Genomic DNA, 20,183 nt, shown 5'->3' on the forward strand with positions numbered 1-20,183 from the left:
CCCAATAAGTTCTGGCGTGCCTCAGAGGAGTGTACTTGGTCCGATCCTCTATATCATCTACACAACTGATCTTCCTACTAGTAAAAATATAACCATTGCAACATATGCAGATGATGCTGTTATGGCATCTTACAAAGATCTCATTGCTTCTCAAATCTTGCAGACTTACTTGGATGTTATTGCCTCTTGTCTAAAAACCTGGCGAATTAAAGCAAATGAAATTAAATATATCCATGTCACCTACAACCTACGAAGAGGTACCTGTCCAACTGTGGCATTGAATAATCAATTCTTGCAACAAAGATAAGGTACAAAATATCTTGAAATCCATCTGGACTTTGGAGAACACATAAGAGAAAGCAACTGGACTTAAAACTTAATAAACTTACTGGATGTTAGGTCATAAATAACAATTAACAATCACCAACAAATTGTTAATTTACAAAGTAGTCCTATAACCGATATGGAGCTATAGAATTCAATTGTGGGGGACTGCATACCACTCAAATATCGAAATCCTACAAAGATTCCAGTCCAACGTACTTAGGATTATCGTAAACGCTCCTTGGTACGTAACTAACAGTGTTATTGCTCGTGGTCTTAAAATGAAATCTGTCAAAGAAGAAATATCCTCTCAGAAGTATGACAAACGAGTATTGTGTAAATAAAAAAAAGACTAATTTATACAGGTGTGAAGAAAAGTATCGGTTCAAGTTGTTTGTTTTGTACTGAAAACAGAGCCGTACTCTGTATTATTAAATAACAAATACACATATGTCCAAAAGTTTGGAATATTGAAATATTTCATCTTTTTATTGATTTTTATATATAAACTGTTTTCAATAATTAAACATCATTTTGTTTCAATTCTCAACAATACTAAATAAATCTCAAAACCAGATAAACGATATGCAAAAAAATTATTTATTCTCTTGAAGTGAAAAACTTACAATGTACAACTTACATTTAAAAGTAAATTAGTATAGAAAAAAATAATTTTTAATAAAACTAATAATTAGTAAGTCCTCAATTGGCCTGTATGCATGCCTGTAGGCGATTTGGCATGCTGCCGATTAACTGGTCGAGCTGGGCTTGCGGAATTCTCTCCTATTCTTCACGGACAGCATCTTTTAGTTCTCGAAGTGTAATAGGGGGATTGCTTCGCTTCTTGATGCGTGTTTTGAGAATGTCCCAAGCATGTTCAATAACGTTCATGCCGGGGGAATTCAAGGGCCACTGTAATGTAGATATTTCTTCTTCTTCCAGAAAATTTTGTACTGCTGCTGTTCGATGAGGAGGTGCGTTGTCATGCATAAACACAAATTCATCACCTACTGCCCCTCGCAATAGAAGTACGATAGGATTTAAAATTTCCTCGATGTACATAGCACCAGTGACTCTTCTCTATAGAACCAGCAGTGGCGTCCGTGTACCACACATAATACCACCCCAAACCATAATACTGCCACCTTCAAATGGGACACGCGGTTGGGCTGCTTCTAGTCGGGTTTGTCGTCATGGGGCCCTCCAAACCAGTGTTGTTCGCGAATCAGATACCAAGCCAATTTTTGACTCATCAGAGAACATCACGTTATTCCAGTTAGGACCATGATGCACCATTTCTCTAGCCCATTGCAACCTTACTATTTTGTGTTGGTAGGTTAGTTTAGGAACACGTAGCGGTCTTCTACGATATAAATTTACTGCATTTAATCTGCGTGTTATTGTTTGCCATGAAATATTCAGTCCTTGAAGCCTAGAAATTTCTCTGGATATACCACTTGTAAATTCCAGACGATTTCTACGAGCTACAGTGGTATTTGCCGGTCTTGTGCTGCTATTGTACATCGACTTCTACCACTTCTGGGACGATCCTTAACGTCATTTGTATCTTGGAATTTTTTTTTTTATTTTCGATACAGCACTCTGAGTAGCACCAAGAATATTCGCGTTATAACTTTGACTAAAGCCCTGTTAAAACAAAGAAATTACTCTAGGTATATCAAAATAAGATATCACGTTTCTAGGCATTTTTAAACGGCTCAATTCAAATTTAAACAAAAACTAAAAAAATGTGTAAATACGCTAATCAGCGTATGTGTATCAGAATGTGATCAAAATCATACAATAACGATTCAAATTTTTTATCATTTTCATTTAAAAACGCTTTAGAATGAATATTAATAACAATTTTAAAACCACCATAGGCGTAGATATATTATTTGTACATATTCAAAACTTTTGGACATGTGTGTATGTTAGGGCCATATTAAGATATGTCACAAGCTGGAACAGGAGTTGCTACAAATAAAATGGTAACTGTAGATGATGAAATGATTGTGAAAAGTGATAGTTTTAAGTAGCTAGGATCTGTATTACAGACTAATGGGGAAATAGATAGAGATGTCTGCAGTAGAATTAGGGTAGCATAGATGAATTGAAAGGAAGCGAGTGGTGTGTTTGGTGCCAGAAAGATTTCATTGAAACTGAAGAGATAATTCTATAAAACTACCATAAGACCAGCTACGATGTACGGAACTTAATGTTGTGTAGTTAAAATTAAAAATATAGAGGAACAATGAATGCATGTGGCGGAAATGAGAATGTTTAAAATTAAGAATCAGCATGTTAGGGAAAGTCTAGAGGTGGCACCAATTGATGTCAAAATGAGAGAGCATAGATTAAGATGGTTCGGGCATGTTCAACATTGAAACAATAATTACCCAATACGAAGAATTTATGTGTTTCGTAGGTCATAATTATGGAATATTCATTATATGATGTGTTACATAATGAAAATACATGTAAAACACATAAGAATTAGGTATTTCAGAATATATATTTTGTCTGAAAAGTGAAAAACTTTACTTTTTATTATTAAACATTATTTCGGTATATTTGTTTTGGTGCTTACTGTATACCTTAAAGAAAATGTTCCAATTTAGTTTACAAAAAGTGACCATTAGTCATAAAATAAATTTATCAAGCAGGAAAAGTAAATACTTTTTTTTTCTTCGATTTCATATAACAGAAGACTAGCTCTAGTTTTAACACACATATTTGCATCATTAAAAGAGTCTTAGTTACGACCGCACCAGGGGGCTGGTTATCCCCCTCCTCTCCCCCCAGAGCTCAAAAGTTTAATTCAAGTTTTTATGAGACGGATACTTAGACAGACCCCATACCCATCAAGGAATCCGTGTTAACACAAATGGATAACGAAGATTCCCTCCCCGGGGCTGAAGTTCGTTGACCTTCGAGCGCTGACGACCCAATAAGCCCCGTTTTGGATAGCGCAAGGGTATGGCCAGACATCCGGAAAGAGGTCTAGACTATTCTGGCAGAACCAATGCCCCTGCGAGTGCGTCTCCAGATGGGGGTGGGGCTCTCTAAGTCTACTGCAGTTACGTCCCACAACCGCACGTCCAGCTAGAGGCTGGTCGTACTAAACTTGCAGAACCTCCTACAGAGGTTAGGTGGAATGTAGAGCTCGTCAATAAGACCTCAACCCGTTGACCACTGCGACTTATGGACTCATCTCGCTTATAGTAGCGCCGCTACTGACGTCTCAAACAACGACCACGTACTTACGTATGGAATGAAGGGCAGATGGCGCCCTGCGTTCGTTGCTGCGATGTCAAAACTCGAACGACGGCTCAATACCTATTATTTCATCCCATTAGTGGCCTCTTACGACAGACAGGTACCAGCGCCCTAGCAGTATTCATTTCGACCGTTCGCTCGTAGGAAGCTACTGGGACAGCCCTTTTAACGCACATAATGTTTAAATTGGTTAAACTATTTTGAACATCTTTAGGTTATAACATATTTGACTATTTACAAGCTAATTTCTTGTTTTATATTTTAGAAAAGTTTTCCTGTAAGAACTGTGATAAAAGGAAAAACACTAATATTGAACAGGCAACGTCTACCGACGACATCCCTAGATTCGGTGTTGATACTCAGACTCAAACTTCCGTTAAAGAAGAGCGCTCACCGACACCGAGGCAACCAAATAAAATCGAAAAAATTTGCCCTGTTTGTAGGAAACAATTTGAGGATGAAGTGAAATTTGAAATTTTTGAAGACCATGTCAATAGCCATTTTCATCTTGACGTTAGTTCTTTTGAATTAATTTAAAGTAGGCATGTGTTTTCGTTGGCTGTCGTGTGCCTTAAGGGGAAGCAGGGGTAAAGAGGTCCATAAAATATGTTTACACTAACAGATCTGGTATTGTTTTTAAGGCCTTAATTATTAATTGAATGAAGTCTATATACAATTTAGGCAGATCCATGAGTGTTTAAAAAGTTGGTGGTTACTTGATGAAAATTGGGGTTCAATAATATAACATAAAATATAACACTGATTTTAAATTCCAAAGAACATAGTCAACTTGACCTGTAAGAGGACCCAGTTTCATAGTTTTCCGTTATTTAGTTTCCTATATATTTAATTTCTGGGTTTGTCGGTCTGTTATAAATGAAACACTTAATTATTGCTTAAACGTTTCTGCTATTTGCCATTTTCAATAAGCATTTTAATTATTTAAACATTGCGTAATACACAATTTTATTTTATGTCTGCACATGTTGATAGTTTAACATGGAATGAAAAAGTGGTGCTGACTTTGGGTCTTGTGGGATCTTGGGTTTAAGTTTTGAAAAATATTTTCCTGATTTTTTTGAAGATTTATGTCTTACGTTGATGTCATATTTTGCCAACATTTCCGACATTTGTACAAAGAATCTATTAATTTGCCATTCTTTTGATTTTTAAAATGTACAGATTTTGGAAAAAGAACAAAACTACAACAAAATATGCATATTGGAGATGATTCACATAAAAAACATCAAAAATCTATCAATAATAGGACTGATATTAAAGATCTTTCCAATATGTATCATAATTTAATAAATTGAGTTGTTTTTAAATGCACCATTGGCAGATATTTAAAATACGACCCTGAACCACTCGTACTTTGAAGTATCTGTCAGATGTTAGTTAGTACACAAATATTGTTAGTTCAAAATTGCCATTCTCTAGCAGCTGAAACATGTCATTGTGACTATATTCTGTGTGGGAGTGGGAGTGGGATTGGTTTATTTTACATTCTACACTCATCATTCCTTGAGCCCTTGTCAGGACGTGACACTCAAAATATTTTTAGCTTGCGATCCTATGCCGGATGGATGGCTTCATGTAAGGATTTTCCAACCAAAGTCTTCATTTGGTCTGCCCATCGTGTTGGAGATCTTCCTCTTGGTCCTCGGTCTACAATCTTTTTTTCTAACCAACTACCAATAGTTCCATGGTCACCGTTCTTCTGGTTATGTGGCCGAAATAATTTGGCCGCGTATGTAGCAATGGGTAAAATTAGGGCATTGACAACCTGATCTTAGGCTTACTTGTTATTGTTCGGTCTTTTCATATTTTAATTAATTTAGCTAATAATAGAACAAGTGATGGAAACTGAATACTTGGGAATATAACTGTCAAGCTACGGAAAAGTGGAAGAAGAAGTACAAAAACAAGTGAACATGGCAAACAGCAGCAGGATGTCTCAACAACACAATCTGGAGAAACAAATACCTCACAACGGAAACTAAAACCAGGATATATAAATTAACAATAAGACCGATAATGACGTACACAGCGAAAACAAGAGCAGATACGGCGAAAACACAAAGACTACTGGAAACAACAGAAATGAAAGTCTTACGACAAATAACAAACCAAACTCTAAGAGACAGAGTAAGAAGTGAGGAAATACGAGCGAGATGTGGTATAGAGGAAATAAACGCGTGGACCAAAAGAAGAAAAGTGGAATGGAATCAACACATCGAAAGAATGACAGAAAATAGAATAGTACGAATAGCAAGAGACAAATCGCCAAATGGAAGACAATCATTGTGACGACCGAGGAAAAGGTGGTCAGACAGAGTCAATTGAGGCTAAAAACCGAAGTAAAACAAGCATTAAGCCTATTTATAAAGTAGGAAGAAGAAGAAGAAGAATTAATTTAGATGTTGCGATTTGGACCACCGATTTATCTGCCTCTGATGTTGTATACGTTAATATATGCCGATAATGTGATTAATTCCAAGCAAATTATTGCTCCATCAATTGAGTGAGAGGGGGGAATTAAATAAAGAAAAACAAAATGCTTTTATCGAGCATTTCGCTGACACACAAACTTGATATAAGTAAGTATATGTTGATGGAATTCATATACCTAAAATAAAAAATATGATACACAAGTTTTATTGAAGGAGACGCATGTTTAGAAGCAAAAATATTGAAACAGAAATTAATATAAAGAAAGAAAAACTATTTTTAAACTGGCTCTACAAAAATGAAAAAGGAATTATAAATGGCCAAATTATTAAACAGATTTTGCTGTACAAATGATAGAATTTTGTAGACAGCACCAGCGTAAAAAATTATACATAAATTACGTGGTGTGCAGAAAATGATCACCGAGAACAGTACGGCATGTATGGCATTTACAAAAACATCGACGGTAGCTAGATATATTTTTTCCATTGGAACAATTGGTAAATCCGATATTTTAGTTTTAGAATCTGAACTGACTGGAGAGTGACATACGTGCATGGATATCAAATATGTTTATTTATGCATTTACTCGAACTGGTTCTATAAGTAAGAAATTGTGGGCGTTTGAAATGTGGTGGTATCATACGATTCTTGGAAAATATCTTGCATGCAGAGTACAAAACGAGAGTGTCTTCTTCTAATAAATAAACAACTTACTATAAAAAACGCAGAATCTAATATTTTACGAAAATATTATCTTATTATCATTGTTGAGATTATTGATAAACATCATCATCAGTTGGCGCTACAGCCCTTCGTGAGCCTTGGCCTGCTTCAAAACATTCTTCCATCCTTCCCTATCGAGTGTCTGTCTTCTCCAGCCCCTCACTCCAATCTCCCTCAGATCTTCCTGTACATCGTCCAGATATCTGAGTTTAGGTCGCCCCCTTCTTCTTCTTCCGACCGGCCTGTTTAGATAGTTATTTTAGTGGGATCACTCTCATCCATCCACATAACGTGGCCCACCCACCTTAGGCGGTTTATTTTGATGGTCTTCACAATATCTGCATCACCAAAAAGTATTATTGAATTATTGTATAAGTAAGTATTATATTGATAAACACAAAATCAAAAATCTGAGACTAGAAGTGAAGAGAACTTCGAAGAAGACGAAGAACCTTTGCTATCAAACAAAACATAAGAGAATAAGAATTATGGACGTATTAGCTCATAACCAGTAATATTGGTAGTATATTAAGGAAAGCTACTATATTCTCATATATGAGCTGCTTAACGCCATCAAATGTGTATCAATGAATGAGTATTTACCGAACCCTATCTCTCAACCTATTAGTCACTTATCGACCGACTAGATTTCACTTATCACTTCCAATTCCAATCTGCTGACCCTTTGGATTTGATACTGGATTTTAAATATTTCTTTAGCTAGCCCGTGATTCCAATCATTCTAGAAAATTACACACACCAAAATGTGTCTGCCAGTCCGCTGAGCCATGGAACCGGCATTAAAGAAAGCACAAGAGAATATTTTGGACATGTAAAATGGTATCTACACTTCAGTAGATGGAAAAACGGGTGCAAACACGGCTCTTTTTAAATATTTTATTGTGATATACAACAAATTCCAAAGTAAATGAACATCTGGTTTCAATAATTTTTAAAAATGGCATAAAAAACTTCTTCCCAATTTTGCTCAACTGTTTGCAAAGCAACGTGGGTAGCAACATATAAAATATATAAACTGTTTATGTTGTCGCATCGTCTGTAGAAGGTATTTCGTTTCCAAACTCCAATACTAATAAAAATATTACCAAATCGTAATTTACAAAGTTCTTTCAGGTTTTTAATTTCGTCTTATACTACAGGTCACATTTTTACTGATAATATCTATAAATATATAATACGAAGTGCATATTATATTTGTGTTATAAACATTTGTGTTTATATAAAATCTATCGTACACAAAAGGAAAGCAGTTTTAAGATATTTATTTATTTGAATTTTCCCATGAAGATACATATTAGTTCATTGTTGCTGTTATCAATGAACTTTAATAACACAAATAATTACTGTTATATTATGATAACAATTACAAATAAAAATACATTTTTATTAATCAATTCAATGATTAATAAACTTCATACTTAATGTGATTCGATGGTGCGAATAAAAAAAATTGTTGTTAGTAGTAGCCCACAGTAATGAAACAAAAAATTGAGGAAACAAACTACTTGTGGCTATTAGAAAAATGTGCAAAAATAGAAAGATTAGAAAAACATCATGATAGCTTTTTAACATATGCAGAAAAATTAAAGCAGCGGCTGGTTTATACAAGAACAAAAGTATTGGAAACATAATGGACAAAAATAACAAAATAATCCGAAGTGCAGAAGAAATAAATGGATGGAAAGAATAGATAAAAGAGCTATTTGAAACTGACGAAAAAATAGAGACGATAGAACCAAGAGAAAGAAATAGACCTGCAGTTGCCAAAGGGGAAATTGAAAAAGCACTAACACGTATAAAAACTGATAAAGGCATGGTACTGAATGAAACACCTATAGAAATCTTAAGACTACTAACAGAGAACCAATTTATGTACTAGTAGAATTATTCAATGAACAATGATTGGTGACTTATCTCTTGGTGTTTAGACGACACGGGTCTCCTCCATTCTGCTTATGTGGTTACTCCATTCTTTTTTTTTTTCTATTTTGTTTCCATTGATTTATACACTGTATGTTACATTTTCTTCTGTCTTCACTTCTCTTTCGATCTCTCAGCGTATTTCCTATAAGTAGTCTTCTCAGTACTATCATCTCTGTCGTTTCCAGTAGCCTTTGTGTTGTGGCTGTGTCGGGTCTTGTTTCTGATGCATATGTCATTATTGGTCTTACACTGGCTTTATAAATTCTTGACTTCATCTCAGTGTTAATGTGTCTGTTTCGCCATATAGTGTTAAGGCATCCTGCCAGTCTATTTGCTTTTTATAATTGATCTCTCAATTCTTTGTCCAGGTCTCCATAGCTGGACAGTAATTCCAGGTGTTTTATTTCCATTACTTGTTCAATACTGATGCCATCAATTTCTATTTTACATCTGGTTTGTTCTTTGCTGACTACTATTGTTTTAGTTTTCTGGGATGAGATTGTAATATTAAATTCTTTTGCTTTTATGTTAAATCTGTGGACCAGTCTTTGCAGAGTATCTTCATCTTGGGCTATCAATATTGCGTCGTCTGCGTAACAGAATATTTTTATTTCTTTGTTTCCCATTCTTTATCCTCTTTCTTTGTTAACGCTTTTGATGATTTCGTCCATGATTAAATTGAAGAACATGGGGTTCAATGAGTCCCCGTATCTTACTCCGCTACCTATTTCTATAGGTTCTGTAAGTTGTCCATCTATTCTGACTTCCATTTTGTTGTTTTGGTAGATGTTTTCGATAGTTTTTATAATATTTAGGGAAACTTCTCTATTATACTTTCTTCTTAAGGTGCCTTCTCCATTACTGAAGGTTGGATATAACTACAGCAAATTGCTCTCTATCTTGAGCTGTTCTTAGTATCGAATGTGTGTCCATGCCTGTCCAGTCTCTTACATCCTTCATTGTATTTTTCTCCTCTGTAAATATGTCGTAGATAACTCGTTTTTCTGTTTTTTACAATATTTAGGAGTTCTCTCTCAGTACCCATTCTTCTTAGCACCTCGTTGTTGGTCACGTGCTCTGTCCAAGAGATCTTCAGCATCCTTCGAAAAACAAATATTATACAAAACTCTATTATACAAAAGATCGATTACATCTTTAAGCCTTATTCTGTCAAACGCTTTCTTTAGGTCAATCAGATACATAAATGCTGGTCTATTATACTCTAGTGATTTCACAGTAATTTGCTTTATAACAAATATTGCATCAGTACCCGATCTTCCAGTACGAAATCCCTGTTGTTCATCTGCTAAACCTCTGATTTATTAGCACTTGTAAAATTTTGGTTGTAAGTTTTAGGGTAGTATTTAAAAAGTGTATCTCTATAGTTTCCTGGCTGTTTTTTATCTCTTTTTTTTTTTAATAGTAGAATTAGTTCGCTCGTTTTCCATTCTTCCGGTATCTTATTGTATTTTATAATTTTATTAATTAATGTTGTTAATTGTTCTGTCATTGCTGCTCCATAATATTTCAATAATTCGTTTGGTATCCCGTCTTCACCTGCTGCTTTTCTGTACTTCAGCCTTTCAAGTATTTTCCGAACTTCCTGTACATTTATATTAAGTTCTTCATTTGTGGTAATTTCTTGTGTTTCCGGTCCTAGCGTCGTTTGTTCTTCCTCTGCATAGAGCTTTTTTAGGTAGTCAATCCACGTATCCTTTTCTGTGTTTTGGTTCGATTATTTCCTTTACCTCGGTTCTTTGGCCTCTTTCGAACAGCGTTCCCAGTGATCATTTTTTATTTTTCTTACAAGTGCATATGTTTTGTTTCTAATTGTCTTGGAATTATGATATGCCTCTTATGTTTTGGTTGACATGTATTTCAGGTAAGCTTTTTCTCTTCTTTACATTTTTCCTTCACTTCTGTACAAAACCGTGGAGTTCTTCGCCTTGGGAACGATTTATTTTTATTTATATTTCTTTCACCAAAAACTTCCTTGGTAGAGACTAAGATATTAGACTTAATTTTTGCCCACTTTCTTTTACTTCATCACTTTCTGTGATATATGTGTTTCTGCTTTTTTCGGTTATTCTTTTTTGGAATAGGTATCTTGTGGAGTCATCCTGTAAGCTTTTGACTTTTATCTTTGTGGTGTATTCTGATATTTTGTTATCACATATATGTGTTTTCATTCAGATTTTGCACAAAACCCATTTTATGATTGCTTCCTATTTCTGCTGATGTTAGTGCTCTTACATCCAAGATTTGAGAGGAGTGTAACTCTCTATTCGACGGACTATAGTCCATCATAGATCTTTGTACTCTACTGTTTTCAAAAGTGTATTTCATATCAAAAAATTGTACGATAGAATAAAAGGAAACCAACTGGGATTCAGAAAAAACTTTGGCACTGAAGAGGCATTATTTACTACACAAATTTCGAACAGTATCGAGATGTCAACTGGAACGTATTTATACGTTTAGTGGACTTTGAGAAAGCCTTAGTCAGAATATAACACAGAAAAATTGACATATTGAAACATATTGAGGAACACAGAAATAGATGATCAGGATGTGAGAACCATTACCAATTTATACCGATATCAGAACGTCATAATACGAGTAGACCAACAAAAATCCAAATAGATGTATATCAAACGATTTTATGTCCTTGTGTATGCAAATATATAACTTTATTAGAGTAAGTCCATTTAGAAAAAGACTTGGATTCCACAAGTAACCTTCAAATTGAACATTTTTGAATTAAGAAAATTATACCAAACTATTTTTAATTGATATGATTCCAACCGACGAACTGTTTGAAAGATCAGGATTCATTCAGTGACATCTTTGAAGTGTTAGTTCTATCGAACAAACTTGCGTCCCTCACTGTTTCATTGCCACGATTTATTTAACAAATACCGTCAAAATGCATCTTTTAAAATTTGTGCAACTAAATTCCACCGTAATTATCGTTTGTTGTACATTGACGTTCTTGTTTAGACGAGTAATGTAAAAATAATAGGTTTAACTATGGCAAGATATACATTTTGCTTTTTTTGAAATAATTAATTTGATATACTCCTGCTTCCTCTTTACCTAAGGTTGGTTGAAGCTACTTTATATTTGGACAATGCAAAGCAATTACTGTTGTGCAATATTTATTTTTGTCTTACTAATGTTTGACTAATTAAATAAATTACTCGGTAGATGCTACTATTAACTATTATACATGGCAACGATCTTCTTAGATGTACCATTTTTACCGCTATCTGAAAATATAAAGAAATATAACATAAAGTTGACTGAGTACCTAGCAACTGTCATTTCAGATAATCCACTTTTTATATTTTGTAATAAAGGAGCGTACTTGTAAAAAACTGAACATATATGATTTAACATAGTGTTGATACTTTATTTCAAGTGGAATAGACAAAGAGATCTTTTATATCGCTAACACCGCTACATTAACTCGTCAGCAGAGCCGGAATAAGGTCCCACCGAATTCACCAATTGTGCCGAGCTTGCTTTTCACTTTATATCAGTTTATAACGTTTTTCTTAGTTTTCTGATTTCCATTTTCCATTGTTCTCAGTCGTTCAGAAGATACTCTTCTATTCCTCTCGCTTTTATATCCTTATCGACTCCTTCTCTCACAACTTAATCTCGGTCAGCCCTTCTATCGTCTGTCTTGCGGTCCAGTTTAATACTTTTGGGATTCTCCTATCATCCATTCTTTGTATGTGCCTGTACCATCTTGGTTGATTCTGATGTCCTCTGTTATTCTATGTTTAACGCCCATAATTTCTTGAATTCTCTCGTTTCTTGCTCTGCCTAATATTGATTTGCCTACCCATCTCCAATAATCATTATACAGTGTTATAAACGATGGTCAGAATACAAAACAAATAGCAACTAGAGTTGAACAAGATAATTTAGCAATAATGAAATAATTTTTTTTTTTTTTCGTCTTTATAGAGGGGGGTTCTGGAATCTTCAAAAGACATCTCAGTCCAGGACGCCGCCTGACTGACCTTAGTGCAGGATTCGTTCTTCGTACTCCCGGCGATAGTTCCCGAGGTACTTTAAAATGCCGTCTCGTCGCCGAGTCTACGCCGAACGCCTACCTGCTAAACCAGACCCTCCTCTGTCATCCAGCGATCCGGAAGCGGAATGGCCGCTGTACAGACTGTCAGCAAGGAGACTCCCTATCGCGTTCCAGGAAGCGCGTGGAAGACCCTCATCGCTCCTAGTACGGCATCACTCCCAGACGGGCATTTCCTCCTTTCCCACAGTCTAACTCATACAGTCTAACTCACTTTTCTAGCTTCAACTTTCAGCATCTTTTCCTCTTACCTTTACCTTGTCTTTCTTCATCTTCCTTTTCTTGATCACTGCATGGATATAGTTGTGTACGCTAGTCCAGCCTGCTTGATTTTCAATCATTCTCTCAATCATTTCCCTCACTGTAACAAAATTCACACCTGTCTCTCTTTCCAATCTGTTCCTTTCTACTATCCATCTGTTGCAATCTAACATCGTATGTATCACAGTGTCCGAGTGTCCACAGTATAGGCATTCATCTGTGTCAATCTTTCCAAACCTAGAGAGGTAGGCCTTAAAACACCCATGTCCTGTGAGCACCTGCGTCAGGAAATAATCCAGTCGCCTGTGGCCACAGTCCACCCAATCTCTTATGTTCGGGATCAGCATTTTTTTCGTCCACTGTACCACATCCTCCGTGTTGTTCGATTCTTCTTGCCATCTTTCAATTGACCTTTCCCTTTCCTGTCTTCTCTCGGCCATAGTAAGGTTTGGGCCTCTTTTCTCATATAGCTCTTTTCTTTCCACCGCCAAAACATGCAACGGAACACATCCAGTGATGGTCCACAAGGCTGCCGCAGACACAGTCCTGTAGGCCCATGCCACTCGCAATAGACTTGTTCTGTCCACTTGTGTCATGTGCCTCCTGTAGGCCGTTATCTTTACCGCCCCGCTCCAGACTGGCAGCGTAGAGGACGATCGACTGTACAACACCATGTAAGACCCTCCTCCTTTCGGATTTGGGTCCCCCAATGTTGGGCATCACACTTCCCAACGCAGCCGTACTATTCGCGGCCTTCCGGGCCACCTCCCCCACGTGCTCCCTCCATTTTCAATTCTGGTGCAATATCACTCTTAGGTACTTTACGTGTTTCTTGGGTGTTGAACACGCTCCCGCACATTGTAATTCAATACTTTGCCTGTTCTATTTCCCCTTTACGATTTTATATTTACTCATCATCATCATCAGCCGTTTTGATTCCACTGCTGGACATAGGCCTCCCGTAAATAATTCCAATGCATTCTATCTTGAGCACCCTGAATCCAGTTGTGCTGAATGCGCTTGATGTCATCTGACCACCTTGTTGGAGGACGCCCTCGATTACGATAAGCATTATGTCTAGGTCTCCATTCCAGAATTTTACTACTGTATTTACTAGTAAATATAAAATAAGGAATATTGAAATCACGAGAGCGTATGGGTATATACATCGACATCCTGAAAACTACACAATGCAAAAGGCTGAAATGGTATGGCCATGTCGAAAAGATGAATGATTAATTATGGCCAAACCGAATGGTTCAGGGGATCCTCACCAACCAAGAAAAGCGGTAAACCAAGAAGATCGTGAAGACAAGTAATCGGTGCAATGGAAGATTAGCTTTACAAGCATGTGATAACAATTGCACAGGAGTGTAAGGGCTGTACCCGAGGATCGTTTAGATGGGGGTCTGGAAGTCTTTCAAGAGTGATTAGTAATATATTTAAAACAAAAATATTGTCGTTATTACTACCATAATACGCATACGGAAGTAAATTTTGATACTTATATTTGGTTGCAACATAACGGTTGTCCTGCGTATAATTCTACCTGACTAATTCTTGACTTTTGTCAATGAAACTTTTTCTTGGCGGCGAAAACCGACGAAACTAACAATTTATTAGCCATCTCGAGCTCCCAAATTTGGACCCAAATGATGTTTCTCTATGCAGATATATCGATAGCAAAATTTATGATCTTAGTCTTGGAATAACACTTAAAGTTATCGAAGTTTTCAAATCTGATATAGGAAACAAAAGAGGATTATTTGATAAAAGTTTAGGAATTTGTGAAGCTGATAGAGGTAGCATTTTGAACCGTTATTAAATTAGGCAGTCGAAGTCAATATTTAAAATCAGAAATTCTTTTTGTTTCTTATTAGAATATTGTTTTAACTAGAAGTACGATTAATAGTTAATAAAGAAAAATTTGATAAATTAAAGCGATCTAATATGTTACATTCCATGTTGAAATGCTATTACGTGTAACACGTACCCTCCAGCGATCAATTAACAGTAAACCTCCCCTCACTCCTCTAATGTTCGTAACAACACGGCAGTGACCCTATATACCAAAACAACGGGCGGGAGTTGGAGGAGTTTCAAAACATACCTCTGGTATGTTCATTTCTTGTATTTTCACCCTATATAGTATATTTAAAAGAGAATTACAGATAAAAAACCAGGTGACTTTAAAAATTTTATGGTTTTTAAAATATTTAGAATATTTTGTATTACATTACTAGTAGTACAATTGCATAAGTTGATTGAAAGAATTTATTATACACATGTTTATATACATTTTTTGAAACATTTAGTATTGCACTGCATTGTCGTAATTTAAAATAGCTTTTAATAATGTTCTTTGCATCTCTGCCTTGCAATGAATGCTGTTTTCTTTTCGATTCGAAATTTTAATCTCTATCAAAAACTAAAATTAACCTCATTTAAATCAATCATGATTATGTAGTTTTTATTTGAGATGTGTATCTATTATCCAAGAACGCGAGATATAAAGTCACATATTTAGCGGAAAACGGAGAATTAATAGGTTTTAGGAAGAATGTCTTATTTTTATAATAGTAAAAATATTTTATATCATTAGAACATTTATTCGATTTTCCTACATCCATCCATGCTTGTGTATTACTTAGAACAGGGATTCATCAACTTTTGCACTTAAAGGCTTGGTATTTTGTCACAGCGCCCTAGTCATATTCAAAAATGTGTTGCACAAGGTGTGTGCTTCATAATCTTCCTAGTACATAGTATCAAACTACAATCCTTTATTGAAAACGACTATAATGACACTTCCTCGGTGTCCAGGCACACAATTGAAAATAATGAAATGTGAGGCTGTTAAATAGAGAAGAATATATTATTATTAAAGAAAAATAAGGAAACAAAGACAAGCTGATGGGTGAAATGTTGCTAAGGGAATGGGAATTTAAAGCTTTTTAAGTTGAAAAGTTATAGTTGGTAGGATATTCATTTTTGGACAAATAAATTTTGAATCTACTAAGGTTTCTCGACATTTTCTTTCGGAAAGTATTTTGCAAATCATTTAGAGAGCTTCGATGACAGCAATATGTATTTGTTAGTGCCTTGCTAAAACATTCAGTGTGTTAAATATGGCGCATAAATGTGCTAGTTTTAGTAAAAAGTCTGGTTCGATAAAGTATCTGCAGTAGGCATATTTTTCTTCGTTCAGAAAAGTGTGAATTTCTATATGTAACCTTAATTCACGGCATGAGACATATCCACGTGAATACGATCTTAAATTGGAGTATATAGCAAGTATTTATGTTTGTTACATACATACGATTCTTTACTGAGAATAAGCGCGCTTTTTAGCATCCATTGCGGCTAGACTTTGATCGCCGATACACAGATTCACTATACACTACTCCTAATTTAAATTATTTTCTCATATATATATATATATATATATATATATATATATATAGAGAGAGAGAGAGAGAGAGAAAAGGAGTACGACCGTCAATCCAATATAAACCAAGGAACACTCGAAGAGTGGTGGGTGTCAAAGTGGAGAAATCAAAGACAAAGAAGGTGGCTACTTCATCTATTTATTGAAGACGTTTCGCTTCTTAATCAAGAAGCATCATCAGTTCATCTAAAAAGAACAATATGAAAAACCAAACATCCATGGAAAAGTTATTTTTAAAGATGTACAAGAAACCTTTGCACTTTCACTGATGCTGAGAATACAAGGTCTTTAACAGTAATATCATCCAAAGAGTAAGTAACAAATAAGGTTCATCTTTGCTCTTCCTTGCTTTTTATTTTGTCTACTATTTGGTCATTAGATCCTCACCCATAAGATGGATTTTTTGATTAATAGTTATTGAACATAGGTTACTTTGTAATTAGTTTTTAGCCGATCATAGCCGATTCTATGTATTCTTGAGATGTATATATACAGACGAATGTTGAGGATTCCATGGGTACAAAGAGTTACTAATGTTGAGGTACTTCGTCGCATGTGTAAACAAAAAGAATTACTAAGAATAATCAAAGAGAGGAAAATGCAATACTTTGGTCATGTGTTGAGAGGCGAAAGATATGAATTACTTCAAGTTATACTGGAAGGAAAAGTACAGGGCAAAAGATCAGTAGGAAGACGCCAGAACTCGTGGCTGAAAGACCTGAGGAGATGGTTCGACCGCTCATCCGCAGAGATCTTTCGCGCAGCAGTTTCCAAAACTACAATTGCCATTTGGATCGCCAACCTTCGAAAGGAGACGGCGCAATGAGAAGAAGCCGATTCTATTATAGTACTAACCATGTTGAGATCAGGCCATAAAATTAGTTCTGCAATTCTTATTATGAATTATGCACTTCATTGCCTTGAAAGTTGCCACTATACTTAAAAAATTTTCAATTAAAAGTGATTAATTGGCAACATCGCACTTAAAGCGAACAAACTATATTGTCCTTATCAACTTTGCAAAGGCGTGCCAAAATAATATTGTAATTATCTATTTAAACACATAAGTAATTACGTAGAAATTAAATCTAACGCCGATATAATTAATAAATTATCATGTGTGTTTTGACAGGTATCTTGTAGTTGTCTAACAAAATAAAGTAAAATTGTATTGTTATTATAGCGTGCCTAGTACTTCAAAAAACAGAAAACTTTGCAAAATAATTACCCAAGTTATGCTTATGAATTTTCGGAATCCAGTGACTCGTCCGTAGAGGAATCCCCAGTCACACTTAAGTCTATTATTATTTTGTCGAAATCTCTACATTTTCTTTTCTTCCTTGATCACATGGGCTACGACATTAGCCCAATCTTCGTTCCATTGCAAATTCTAACAAACTTTACATCAGAAATTTTATATGTCACGAGATACGTAACCCTTTACTTAAGCCCAGATTAATTCTATCGAGTTTAACTCGCAATGGTAAGGAGGAAGTCTCAAAATCGCCTTTAGCACGAGCCATTGTATCTACAACATGCTGGCGATATCTGTCAATTACACTTATAAACTCAGCCTTAACCATGTCCTCGGAACATGGAATTCCTTTTTGTCCTAACCAACTCTGCATGTCTGTTTTTCTGGTGGCCATAGTTGGCAGATGTTCTACTAATCGGCTGTGTTAAGAAGCGTTATCCATCACTATTACCGAAGTTAGCTTGACTCGTGAAAGAAGGGATTCAAACCATTTTTCAAAGCGTTGGCCGTCCATGTCTTTGTGATAATCCCCCGTTGTTTAGATAAAAAAAATGAGTGCACCATTGACTAAAAAGCCACTCTCACTACCCATATGGGCGACAATCAGTAATTGCCCTTTACCCGTTGGTCCTCGTAACCCTTGTTGATAAACCGTTCACAAATGCTGGACGATAACTCGTTACAGTAGTATCTTGCCAGATCTTGGATACTGTGTGACCAGCATTTACCCACGTTTCGTCGATAATAAAAAATCTTTTTGTGTCAGAACGAACCTCTCTAATAGGGCGAAGATATCTTCGTCGTCATGAGACTAAATCTTCTCTTCCCATTAAGACAGATTCACGGGATCGTTTGGCATATATAAATTTTAAATATTTTATTATTGTCCTTAACGTCCCTTTGGTCATTTTTGGAATGAGATCATTCTCCATTCATTATCTTTGTCCTAATGGATTCGAGGGTGGGCACTTTATTTTCAAAAAAGAAAGAATTTTTACAAAATTTTTCTGGTACTCGTCCAATTAAATTTTTTTCTACCACGACAATGTACTTTTGGAGCTTGGACAATACCGGTTTTTTTTTTTTTTCACATACAATGCGTTTAATTGTCGACACGAATAGTTCCGTTAAAAATGAACACTGATCTACAGCTTCCACTGTACAAAGTGTATTTTTTAAATTTTCATACACTCTACAGACAATCTGCTTCTTTTCTACCGACATAAACTTCCGCTTTCTTTGTGCATTTCTTGGGCCCTCTACGGTATCCATCTTAATGCTACAAAAATAATAAACATCAATCATATTATTCTGCTATTTTTCTGTTGTTTACTTACCTCAAACTCTATTTTAAAGTTAATAATATAGACTATTTAATAAATATATTTACAAGAAACAGAACACACCACGCCGATGCACATGTAGAATGTGGAACGAATAAAATATGTCTCTCATTCCTTTAATTGAAAATTGTCGTAGTATAGTGCGTTACTGATTACTGAAGCTTATTGACTGAACACGTTTTTTATTTTTGTAAATTTTGCAACCTCCTTTTAGTTCGACGAGTTAATTAAACACGCCGATATAGTAAAGTTTATTAAATCTCATAGAATTTGTTGGCTTGGCCACTTGCTACGAATAATCAATGAAAGAAATACAAAAAATATCACCGAAAGGAGACCGGCCGAAAATAGACCAAGATGCCGCCCTAGAAAATGTTGGCTAGAGAGTGTCGAAAATGGTCTAAGGATTATGGTAGTTCCGAATTTGAAAAAAGGTCACTAATGGCAGACAGAAATTGAATGCAATTGTTGATCAGGTTAAAACGCCCAGAGGGTTGTAGCGCTAGAGAAAAAGATATTTCTGTTTATCGTATCACGTTCAGCTCACAGGTTTATAAATTTCAGGTATCTTATAATTGTCTCGATAATATTGCGGTTCTAAAATCTGTGAACGTGCATTTATATGATAAAAGCATTATGAAAAGATATAATTTAATGTTTATTAGTACAAATAATGTGCTGCAACGCATATTAAAAGAATGATGAAGTTTATAAATGTGAGTCGATTTTCTATAGGTAAAAAAATAGAAAGGAAAGACTTACTCCAAATAAAAATAATAATAATAAAATCAATTGTGAGTAAGTCTGTCCGTTCTAATTGTTTTTACATTATTAAAAGATTTTGGTGGTGTCGTTTGGGTATCTGTGTTTCTCTAAAATTGGAATAATGTAACTATGTCTGCCCATAAATCTATATGTACAATCATTTTCAATTTTCAAGCACTTCAGTCTTTAAACTGCTTAAGATTTCCGCAAACTCCGCGCTTCATTGTCTTTATATTAAAAGATATTTAAAATGAAATAAACTTCTTTTTTAATGGTTTTTCCTTT

The 20,183-nt window shown here is 35.3% G+C and overlaps 1 protein-coding gene across 4 annotated transcripts in view; it reads left to right on the top strand.

The window, feature by feature from the left end:
• spn-F (C2H2-type zinc binding domain-containing protein spindle-F) overlaps nt 1-20,183 on the top strand; it is a 34,527-nt gene that overhangs the window by 7,843 nt on the left and 6,501 nt on the right. For 2 of the 4 annotated variants that reach the window (XM_072529431.1, XM_072529434.1), the window contains exon 3: nt 3,869-4,116. In XM_072529431.1, the coding sequence (XP_072385532.1) occupies nt 3,869-4,116 (248 nt within the window). Of the gene's footprint in view, nt 1-3,868; nt 4,142-12,699; nt 20,182-20,183 lie in introns of those variants that run through there. The other 2 variants (XM_072529433.1, XM_072529435.1) reach the window with 2 other exon arrangements.

The sequence above is a fragment of the Diabrotica undecimpunctata genome, chromosome 4 (genome assembly GCF_040954645.1).
Source record: "Diabrotica undecimpunctata isolate CICGRU chromosome 4, icDiaUnde3, whole genome shotgun sequence".
NCBI classification, from domain to species: Eukaryota; Metazoa; Arthropoda; class Insecta; order Coleoptera; family Chrysomelidae; genus Diabrotica; species Diabrotica undecimpunctata.